Source organism: Haliotis asinina, chromosome 3, assembly GCF_037392515.1.
Source record: "Haliotis asinina isolate JCU_RB_2024 chromosome 3, JCU_Hal_asi_v2, whole genome shotgun sequence".
Classification (NCBI taxonomy): domain Eukaryota; kingdom Metazoa; phylum Mollusca; class Gastropoda; order Lepetellida; family Haliotidae; genus Haliotis; species Haliotis asinina.
Window position 1 is genome coordinate 67,892,840 of NC_090282.1, and position 12,117 is coordinate 67,904,956.

Below are 12,117 nucleotides of genomic sequence, written 5' to 3' on the forward strand. Positions count from 1 at the left end.
CCATGCCAATGTTTTCAGTTCATACCGATGTAGTCAGTCCATGACAATGTTCTCTGTTCATACCTATGTAGTCAGTCCATGCCAATGTTCTCAGTTTATACCCATGTTGTTAGTCCAGGAGAATGTTCTCCTTTCATACCCATGTTGTCAGTCCACATCGTCCATTTTCTCTGTTCATACCCAGGTTATCAGTCCATGTCAATGTTCTCTGTTCATACCCGTGTTGTCAGTCCATGAGATTGTTCTCCATTCATAACCATGTTGTCTGTCCATGTAGTCAGTCCATGCCAATGTTCTCAGTTTATACCCATGTTGTTAGTCCAGGAGAATGTTCTCCTTTCATACCCATGTTGTCAGTCCACATCGTCCATTTTCTCTGTTCATACCCAGGTTATCAGTCCATGTCAATGTTCTCTGTTCATACCCGTGTTGTCAGTCCATGAGATTGTTCTCCATTCATAACCATGTTGTCTGTCTATGTCAATGTTCTCTGTTCATACTGATGTAGTCAGTCCATGCCAATGTTCTCTGTGCATACCCATGTTGTCAGTTCATGCCAACGTTCTCTGTCCATACCCATGTTGTCAGTCCATGTCAATGTCCTCTGTTCATACCCGTGTTGTTAGTCCAGGAGAATGTTCTCCATTCATGTCCATGTTGTCAGTCCATGTCAATGTTCTCAGTTTATACCCATGTTGTCAGTCCATAACAATGTTCTAGGTTCATATCAATGTAGTCAGTCCATGACAATGTTCTCTGTTCATACCGATGTAGTCAGTCCATGACAATGTTCTCAGCTCATTTTGTCAGTTAATATTTCTGTTTTTATTTCATGCCCGTGTTCTCAGTTCTCACATATACTGGCAGCTCATAAAGTTTCTTTTGGTACATACCTATGACATTCTGTGGTCGGGTCAGTTTTGGACAAATGGAGTTACTGTTGCCACATACTTGTTGCTTTGTGACTGGCATTCCCGCGGAGTTCTTATGTATGTTACTGTAGATATCACCAGGCATAAACTCGAATACCTTTTTTGTGTCAGAGTACCTGCTGGCCCAATACTGGCCTCTTTCTTGAGGATCAGGCTCGTATGGTGCGTCAAGATTAAGATGTTTTGACGAAGCAACCACAAGCTGTAACGAGAGAAGTGTGCTTGTATCAATCACTTACATGGAATTAAGACGTTCAGTACGTACCTGCCACACTTCCGTTATTGCTTATAGCCGCACATAGCAATCTCCCACCTTTTATGATGGGTAAATGTTCTGGGCCAGATAAACACGAACGACGCCAAACATCAAAACCTCTTGGAACTCTCTGCCTCTTGATCGAAAATTAGTACAAGCTCTGCCATTCTTCAACAACAGGCTCAAAACACACCTCTTTCAACATAATGTTTCATAAATCCATATATTTTCTTGTACATATGAACTGTGACTTGTCAGCGGTCTGAGCATTGCCTGTGTGTGGTGGAAGTCAGCGTTGTATAAATACTCGCATTATATTTTACTGTTGCAGATGCACAAGCAGCAGAGAGGATTCGGCTAATCCAGGCTGGTAGGGCTCATCATCAGATCAGGGCCCTTGCCCCCTCTACACGCAGCTTAGACCGCAAATGGGACATCTTCCAGGAAGTGCTGCCTAGTCGAACCTACCAAGAACTTTCTGGAGAAAGTCTTCTGCGTTACCCGTAGTGTCAGCAGGCTGTGATCCCGGTGGAGAATCCGGGCACTCTCATGATATGTACCAAGAGATCCGGAAGTACCAAACCAAGGGAACTGAGAACAATGGGGAGTCTGACGACAATATATTTCAAATGCAAGAAGGACATTTCAAAGGCGAGGTTCCCGTACTTAGGATGCTTGTCCTGAATCTTGCCAATCATGTTATTGTCTAAGGGGACAGGAAATTCAGTGATATATATAAATTCATTAGCTTCATCAGAAATGACAAGATGATGTTTGTTGGTAGGATTTCTTCTAAAACACCATTTTCCATGACGCCCTGAATATGTACGGGGTCGTACCATTACTATTATTAACACAGTATATTAACTATATAGAACAGAAAGGAGCATATAGGTGTTGCTTGAAATGGCAAAGACCTACCATCGTAACCGCTATCTTAAACGTCCCATAAAATGGCAATGGACCACGGAGGAGCTCATGGTTCTTTGCCTCAAGAGGTCATGCCTCATGGCATTTTGAGGTCGCTGGAATGTATTCACCTCCCCGAACATACTCATCTAGCACTTTTGGATCAGGCAAATGAGTACATGTATGCATTTGAATTTTCTATCTTTTTTGACGGCATTGTTATCTGTATGATTGAAAAAAGTAACATAAATATGCGGACATCGACTTTGAATGCCTCTCATGTTTTCCATATAACTGTCGTCAGACTCCCCTTGGTTTCATGCCTGCTGATCTCTTCACTCAGATCAGGAGAGTGCCCGGCTTCTCCAACGAGAGCACAGTTCTTCTGACACTTTTGCTAATGCAGAAGGCCGTAATGTTGAGTATCCATATTCTCCAGAAAGTTCTCACTAGGCAGCGATTCCCTGGACTGACAGAAGCCCCATTCGCTGCATGAGTTGCATTTAGAGGGGACAAGGAGAGATAATGCTGAGCCTAACCAACCAAAATGCCAACTTCCTCCTCTCTCTGTTATAATCAGTGAAACAACAACAACCAGTTAGTGCTGTACCTCATAACCATCATTTGCCAGCAGATATGCCTGAGAAGAAGGCACAGATGGATCTGCCCAGAAATCATTCCACTCATACGCCATCACTCGTCCAGACAGTTGCTGCCTTGGGATGATATCGAATATGTTACTCATGAAGCCTTCTTCAAATCCTGCCAAGGTTACGTTTTTGGAGGCCACTATTTTGGACAGCTCTTCTGCGAGTTTGATTTGAAGGCTGGTAGCCACGGGTGAATTTATGATATGGTCTTTCAAAGCATCTGACCATGCATATATCGTTGGTTCTCCGCCCCCAAAATGCATGGTCTTTAGTGTGTTTATGTTTTGGTGCATATTGTACAATTCTTCAAACACAAGCGAGAAGAAGTCAAAGGTTGCAGTGAGCATAGGATTAACAGTGTTGGTTTCAATTGGGACATCTTCTGTAAACGGTACGTTTGTCAACATGAATTCTTCAGAGGTGTTAAAATCGCCAACGTCCAATCTGTTTTGCTTTCTTATGGCCATAGCTTGAATGGCTGCATGGGCGTTTCCAGGGAGACTGATTTCTGGTATAACTTCAATATGGCGATAAGCAGCGTACTTCAGAATATCTTTATAATCCTGCTTGCTGTAGAATCCGGATGTGCTGTTAGTTGGACCTGATCCGAAACTAGGGTAGAGGCACCGTAGCCACACTTGATTGAAACAGCGCTGGCTACCGAACTGTAACAATAATTTCAAACAAATGATTCATGTAAAACAACAGTTTCTATCGAAACGAGTATGCTAATTTATCCTTATAGGTTAAAAAATGACTCATTATTTGTTGGCCACTTGATAATGATTTGATGCAAACTAGCTGGATCTTTTGGTCCAGTTTGTTTCATCCTTAGGCCTTGTATAGTAATAGATACGCTGAAGATGATATATGCTGATGTAATACTATTCAGCTATGAGATAATTGCCTATCGACGTTTCATGGATGTCTAATAAACTACTAATGGAAAGGAAATTGATGTTGAGAAATTTGAATAAACCATCACATACGAATAATACCTCTCAACAAAGATGTGCTCTTACCAGAGTGAGCTCTTCAAGTCCAGAGACTTCAATTCGCCATGCTTCATTACTGGTCAGATGCAAGTGTAATTTGTTCATTTTGTACATCGCCATTAAATCCAGTACCCTCAATACTGTTCCTTTTGAAAAGAAGTTACTGGCAACATCTAACATGAGACCACGGTAGGGATATCTGGGGCCGTCCTTCATATTGACGGCAGAAATGACACCGACCTTGACTCCGCGCAGGGCAAGACTGACCAGTGATTGGATTCCATAGAACGCTCCCGCCTGTGTTGATGCTGAGATAAGAATGCCCTGGTCCTTTGGATGCATTGTCAATGTGTAGCCATCAACAGACAGTGAGGTGTCCTCCTTGATCCTAATGTAGCTGTGAGCAGGAGAATTGGCGGAAATAGCTATGCTGGGCAATCCCATAGCGCTAAGTTGATCTGAAAGTTAGCATTCATAATTTTTAGCAATGGCAACTGTCAGGCCTTAACCTTATATGAACGAAATTTTGGTTGCTGTACAAGTTCCTACAGCAGGGTGGATTCAGCTGCTAAGAAAAGAAATAAAGAGAGTAAATAATTGTATGCCGCTTTTAGCAAAATTAGAGCAGTATCACTGCGGGGGGCACCTGAAATAAACTTCACACACTGTACCCATGTGGAGAATCGAACCCAGGTTTTCAGTTTGACAAGCAGATCATTGAACAATTAGGCCCCTGCACAGAAACGCGATAGGATGCACACATACAATATAAGCAATAATGACACCTTTCCTTGAACATACATCAGACAATACCTTATGCATACCTTGTAAGAAGGAAGCTTCTCTGGTAAATAAACCGTCGGTTGTAATGATCCAACAGCATTTGTCGAGGTAAACAGTAGCCATATCATCCTCCTTTACATTTGTGAAGGAGGATGGTGTTGGGATCAGGATCTTTTGGGCGTCGGCTCCACTGGTAGGATTGCGGTCAAATCTCTCCTCAGGCGAAAATGGTTTATATACTTCAATCAAACCATTTTTAAGTAAGTAACATCGTTTCCATTTGTTCGGAGTATCAAAAGTACTCACAAACTCAAGTTTTTCACCAACAGTATTTGGTAATATCCTAGGCTCCATACCTTCTGCTGCAACAAACCAGTTAGGCATCTGGTCGTACTTTGAGACGGACGATTGTTCAAATTCACAATTCAGAACTCGTTTTTCGTTTGGTTTCAGGGGTTTAAATTCTTTCTGGGGTTTGATAGCAAAGAACCATTCGTTCAACTGTTCAGCAATCATACCAGAGTCTATGTTTCGTATGGCAGTCTCACTGCTGAAGTAGATTCCCCAGTTCCCAGCTTCTATAGGAACTGTTCCATTGTTGGTGAGGGTTATTTGTGCTTTGTAGTACGTACATCCATTGTTGAGATTGTCCACAACAGTAAAGTTTACAACCAGACTACTGGCAATTCTGTCAAGGCTTGGCTGGGCTATGTAGGAGGGAGCTGCGAGATCAGGTGAAGAAAATTATGAAAACCAAATGCTTGTTAAATACCTTATCTTATGTATTAAGAGCTGATGTTGCTCTTGAGTCTGATTTGACAGTACCCTATTTTAATTTTATAACACCAGTATTATCCTACTAAGGTCACTTTACATGTTACTCATATACTTTTACATGAGTGATTATAAATACACCTGACTAAAACCAGCCGGAACCATTATGACAATGACAAGGTTATGTCAGAACCATTACAACTGCCACAAGAATGCCTCGATAATAAACACATGCCATAACATGTCCAGTTACTATTCCACAAACTTACACGCATCGTATGTGACAGCTCGACTATATCGCTTTCCATTAGCTGTTCTGAAATATTGAAAAATACATAAGTCTACGAATGCAGACATCACTTAAAGCCGCGAAGATGCAAATTACGGACCTTTTCAGGAAACACACAAAGGAACTGTTATAGAATACAAATAGAAAATAATGTAGAAGGAATAGTTCAGTGACTCACCTTGTTCGTATAGGCCGATCAATGCTTGAGTTCGTGATGACATCAATCCAGTTACCATGCATGTCCAGATACTGTACTTGTAGTCCTGGAAACTCGGTAATAGGTACCAGTACTCCATCAACGACTCTGCATATTTGAAACAACAACAATTTCTCGCTTCATGTATCATTAATGTACAGATAGACATGAAATGTTCAAGATGAGGAGAGAATGACTTTGTCAGTGTTTGATACCCAGTAGAGCATTTATATACGCATGGCCCTGTTTTGATACAGTTTTCCCAGAAGTTATTGTAAAAATCGGTGTTTTATGATACTGATAATGTGATTTTAAAATAGATGTTACATTATGTAGTGAAGTACTCAATACAGAAGTCAACTCCTGCAGGCCTAAGCATGAACGTTATTACATTAAGAGTTATCTCCCCTGGTGTAGCAAACGGATTCCAGCAGAAGAGAAAACAGGGTTTTGACAGGGATGTGACGACTACAAAGGCATTTCTAAAAGCCGACAGCTGCATTGCGCAGCCCACAGGATAAGGCACTTTGAAGAACATTCATTCAGGAATGACCATTTAAGATATGCTGATATCTTATATGGCCATCTCCTTCCAAAGGTCCGAACACGTTTGAAGATAATTGGATTTTGCGGAACACCTTCAGATCCTCTCACCATGATTTGTAAGGAAGTAAATTACAATGACTTACTAAACATTGTCATAACACACATTCACAGTATTTCCTAAGTATTTCAATTCAGTGTTAGCATACCTTGCACCAGGTGGCGCAACTCGATAGCCGATACCCTCTGACTCCAACCAAGGAAGTTCTCGCAACCCAACAGCTTTCACAAAACTTGACCAGTCTCTATATAGGATTTGATCACGTGTAGTAGAGTTGTCCATGGATTCCCAGTCAGCTTTGTGCCACGCCCTCTCAGCCAACGACAACATCCGCGGAAATGCCCTCATGTGCATATCTACTGTGTTCCGCATGGTGTCAGACCATAGTTGCCCTTGGATTCCTGTAGTGGAGCGGCTTGGTAACAAATTTCTATCCAAATTGATACTTGGTGACAGGAAGGCTTATATTTTGCACACAGGTGGCCTATATTATTCTAAACATAAATGATCAGGAGGCAGGCCATATTTATTTGAGTGAGTCATCACATACTGTATCATGAGCTGCCTTTATTACCACTGAATATTGAACTGTCAAGGTTAGATGATGAGGATGGAATCCAGAATACTTTGGAAGAAAATCAAGCTAAATTGCAAGAGCACTGTTTTGACAAGTGTGGGGATAGAGCAGTTGAAAGCGATATGAAAAGGGCACATAAATTAGATGCAAATGAACATCTACCAACAACACCTGTGAAAAAGAAACTGAGAATATGTCTAAGTAATTCTGAAAAAAGAAAATGAACTATCCACTGAGACAATTCACAGTTCTGAAAAATCTGTGTGTTTCTTTTGTGACCTACCAACAGATAGTACTGACCCTGTGGCTCAAACCATGAAATCTGATTCTAACATTCGTTTGATGGCCCATGAACTTCAAGACAGAAAGCTGATTGGTAGATTATCTGAAGGTGATGTAATTGCACTTGACGTTGTGTATCACAAACATTGCTAAACAGATTTGTATACAAAATGCAGATCATCCCTGAGAGCAAAAGAAAATTGTTTACAAGTAGACTTCAGCAACTTGGTGACAACAGAATTGTTTACATCTCCAGACTGAAAGAAGCTTTGCTTGCTGAAATACCTGGTTTGGAAGCACTCACATCAAAAATGGGTATACTCTTATCATTTAACATTGGTGATACCTTGTTATCAGATGAAAGTTAAGGCAACGATGCTGTAACTATTATGCGGGCAGCTAAAATTATTAGAAGAGACATTTTCTTAATGGAATCAGAGTCAAATATATCAGAAAACCTATTGAAATCAAATCAGTCTCACCAGGAACCATTGACACTACTGACTCTCATACCAATGATACTTGGTGGTACTAGCTTCACAAGTGAAAAGGATTATACCAAAGGTATCTCTGAAGCAGCATCTTCCATTTCCCAACTACTGATATTCAACTGCCTACGAAGAGAGAGTAAGGAGACGATATTTCATTTCACACGTCGTCATAATTCAGACAAAGGAACTGTACTGCTATTATACTAAAACACTAAAACACACACAGACATTCACACTACAAGTCGGAAACGAAACTTGGTGGATATTCTCTTTAAAAGAGGACTGTCTGTGTCCTATGACAGAGTTCTACAAGTGTCAACGAACCTTGCCAACCAGATGATTGCAGGATGTGAGCAGCAAGGAGTTGTTTGTCACATGTATCCAGATGTCAGTGGACTCATCAAGTTACAGTAGCTGCCCTGTGGCATTTGCAACAGAGAGTCTTCTCTGACTTCCCTGCTGAAACTGAAGACACTCTCTCATTTGATGATTGGTATAAGGAACGTAAGAACATCTCCACAGTTTTGCTTCTGGGACACTGCTATAAAGCTTGAAATTCTCTTCCTCAAATTCTTGCACTCACACCGTGAGGGAAATTACAAGACGTACCTCGAATCCCTATCAGATATCATTCCATGGATGTTTGCTCTTGACCATGTCCATTATACAGTACATCCTTGTGATCTTCTCAACTCGAATGCACTGCGCCTTCCATTCACAGGGAGTTTGAGACATTTGGTAACCCAGAAAACTCAATGCAAGTTCAGTATGCTTCCTGATGATCAGATTCATGAACAACTTAATGCTGTGTTGAAAGGAGATGGCGATGTGATTGGAATCACAGAAAACGAATCAGCATTGACAAGGTGGATGGTAAACGGTCCAAACATCACACACTTGTTAAAGGAGTATGAGGTCAACTGCAGAGCACAGAAGCCAAGTACAGAGTGCCATCGTGAGCAAACACTAGCATCCAGAGACAATTTGCAAGGAATGTATAAAAGGTGTTGTTACAGTCATTTCAGATCAAGGCAACCCATTCCCAGATGACACAAATGAAATTCTGACACTAGATACAAGGGTGATCATGAGTGAGGATGTTGCTGACAATGTAAGCAGAAGCAGCTGGAAGGAAGCAATATCAAGAATTTGTAGATCAACGCCTGACAGATCCTTCCTCAAAGTTTTATGACAACATCTCTAAGAGCAATTCACCTCACTTGGCAGTGGCAGTAGGAAGTCTGCTTCTAAGAAAAACAGAACAAAAGTGTCAAACATGAGGAAAGATGTACAGCTCTTCTCCAGACTGTACGCTTCTTGTCAGAACAGGGATGGTGATATGGAAACCTTCTTTCAGCATGAGAATCATGCCTGGCCACCTTCACTTGCAAAAAACAATGAAATGAGACTAACTCAAAGTAGAGCAGACATTTTCAAATCTTTGAGCCTTTAGCCACAACTCTTACTTGATGGTGCTGCTATAGTTCAAACTCTGGATCACGTGATAATCAGAAAGGAACATTGTACTTCAAACATTGTATGATCTCTCCAAGAAGGTCTTCATTCCATATGTTCTGTATCAGCTGAGTACTGTTGAAAGATTGGACATTGTATGGGATCGTTATCCTCAAGACAGTTTGAAATCACACACCAGACTAATTCGTGGGGAAGGCATGACACTAAGGAAATCATTCATCAGGGTAAACTCCAACATGACAGGTCTGTTTCATTTTTTGGCTAAGAGTGTATCAAATGCTGATGTTCCAGGTGACAAAGTCCTCTGCATTACTCTTGAAGACGCTGCACTCAGCAGGCAGACTGATGTGTCTGGTCTCCAGCCATGTAATCATGAAGAGGCAGATACAAGAATGCTTCTGCACAATAAACACACGGCAACTCAGGGCTACAAGAAAATTCTGGTGGTTGCAAAAGATACAGATGTTGTTCTCCTCAGCATTGCCATGGCCTCTTGTCTTGACTGTCAGCTGTGGATGAACTTTGGTCATGGTGCCCATAAAAGATACATTCCTTCTCATCAGATTGCTAAAAAAACGTGGGCTCAGTATATCCAGGGGACTTCTTCCATGCCTTTATAGGCTGTGACACAGTCTCTAGCTTCTGTGGGATTGGGAAGACTACAGCATGGAATGTCTGGACGTCACTGAAAGATGTCATCACTCTAGATTGTAGTCATCTGTCAATGACACAGCACAGATTGGTGACGCAGAATTGTCTCAACTGGAACGATTTATTGTGGCCATGTACAAACGTACTTTGCCCTTACTCAGTGTGAATGAGGCACGCATGAGTCTGGTCACCCAAAGTTATGGGAATATTGAAAATATCCAACAACTCAGGACGCACTAACCCAGCATGCCAAAAGAGTAGCCTGTCAAAGTGGACATATATGGGGACAAACTCTTGATAAACTACCAGTCATTCCGTGCCCTTCTGAATGGGGATGGACTCGGGAAGAGACATCGTGGGTTCCAAAATGGACTACATTGCCTGAAGCAGCAAAAGTATGCAGAGAACTGATCAAATGTGGACGTAAGGCCTACTGCAGTTGGGGGTGTAAATGTAGCAAAGCGGGACTTTAGTGCACACACTTGTGTCCCTGTTCTGGACAATGTGTACAGTAAATTAAGCAGTTGTTGTGGGTAAAATCCTTGCAGTACAGCCTAATTATGCTAATTTATGATCTTAAAATTAGGATTTTCCTTTTAACTCACATGATCATTCTGAATTTAACACCTAAGGACTTTAATGCCTTTGTAAAAAATAGAAGTATGCAAAACACACATTTTCGCACTTTTTGTCCCCAAAAGTAGGATGCACTTTCCAAAACTGTTGCCTCCTGCTTGTTTTTATGATTTGGGGCTATTAGGCTATGTCTGTGCCAAATTTTAGCTTTCCTGTCAGAAGTGACCATAAATTTCACCAAGCAACTCCACTACTGAGACTTTATTGTTGCAAGGTAATTTCTGAATTGAAAAAACCTGTGTCTAGAAAAACATGCTGTAAAATCGTAATTACCGCACAAAATTAATATGAAGTCAATACTTAATATTCAAATACATAGTTTTAGTTTTGAAAAAAGAAACGGAATATGAAGGGTCAAATTGTCAGCACCCTTTCACTTTGAGAATCGCAAAATAGAGACAGAAGCATGCAGGCACGTTGTCAAATATGTATCCCGTACGCTATTCGTAAGTATTAAAAAGTAATTCCTTGAATCGTCTTCTGCTTACGCCTATATAAGCAGCATTAGGCACAGCTTACTTTCTAGGAACGGTTCTTGAAATAAATCTGCCATCTTTGGGTAGCAACAATTGTTGACTACCAGTTCCTACTAAAATCTGACACTTGACTTAGAAAATAAAAGTTGCGTAAGTAACTGGAATGTGTAGCTGGGTGTCATGTGTCTCTGTTACTTCAGAGGTTTTGAACTTAATTAGAAATGAAACTGATGCAGGTAAAGGAGCTTTAAAACATTGCTTTGAACCAAATTATTGTTCTAAGAAATCACGTAAACAATCTCCGTAAGTATTCATACTTGACTCATTTCATTTTCGTATGTAAGAAAAGAACAAATTCGTCTTACCAGCAACATTGCCTGATTTAAGCAAAGCAGGACACTTCTCATTGTTGCTTCCACAGGCCTGTTCATGACTTATGGGTTCTCCAGAACGTTGCATGTCTATGTTTCCATACAAGTTTTCTGGCATGAAGCTGAAGGTTTTCCTGGCATCGATATACCTTGCCGCCCAGTAATACCCGCGTTCGTTAGGATCAGGTTCAGAAGGGAAGTCAAAGTTGACGAGAGTTGCTGGACACATCACCACCTGAACAGATGGCAAGCTGCAAGTGACACACCCTGAACATATGCAAACTTTCTAAGGAAGTACCGTAAGAAATGAAAACGAAGAGACATTTTCCCTCGGGTAAAAATACCATCCCTTTTACCCGTTCACAGTTTTTCAATAATTCATGTGTAAATTACCTACACATTTGATTTTGAAGTTTTGTGATGTTTTCTAAAGTTTTCAAACTGCCAACGGACAAATAAATGTGATACAGGAGAAACCGGAAAAGTTTACAACTGAGCAATATGCTGAGTGGAGGAATATTTGCTGTCACTCCGGACTATGAATTGTTTAGTGTAAGACAGTCAAATAGTTATGAAATATTTAAGACAATATTCTTCAATGTCGTATTTTATACCCATCGAGTTTACCTACTTTATAACCATAGTTAGCCAGATTATAGGCACGGCCAGCATTTCCCCATTCCCATACATTCTGGTAGACATAGGCGTACACATCTCGACTTCCGTTTAAGCTGAACACTTTATAGCCAGCCGACTGGTCAGGGGTGTT

General features: G+C 41.0%; 1 protein-coding gene across 1 annotated transcript in view; it reads right to left on the reverse strand.

Annotated features, from left to right (window-relative positions):
• Positions 1-12,117, reverse strand: part of LOC137278342 (uncharacterized) — a 33,390-nt gene that overhangs the window by 13,879 nt on the left and 7,394 nt on the right. The window contains exons 7-15 of the mRNA XM_067810624.1: positions 11,980-12,117; positions 11,343-11,583; positions 6,537-6,789; positions 5,767-5,892; positions 5,569-5,615; positions 4,567-5,247; positions 3,770-4,200; positions 2,708-3,412; positions 894-1,134 (exon numbers count right to left, since the gene is read on the reverse strand). Of these exons, the coding sequence (XP_067666725.1) occupies positions 894-1,134; positions 2,708-3,412; positions 3,770-4,200; positions 4,567-5,247; positions 5,569-5,615; positions 5,767-5,892; positions 6,537-6,789; positions 11,343-11,583; positions 11,980-12,117 (2,863 nt within the window). The remainder of the gene's footprint in view (positions 1-893; positions 1,135-2,707; positions 3,413-3,769; positions 4,201-4,566; positions 5,248-5,568; positions 5,616-5,766; positions 5,893-6,536; positions 6,790-11,342; positions 11,584-11,979) is intronic.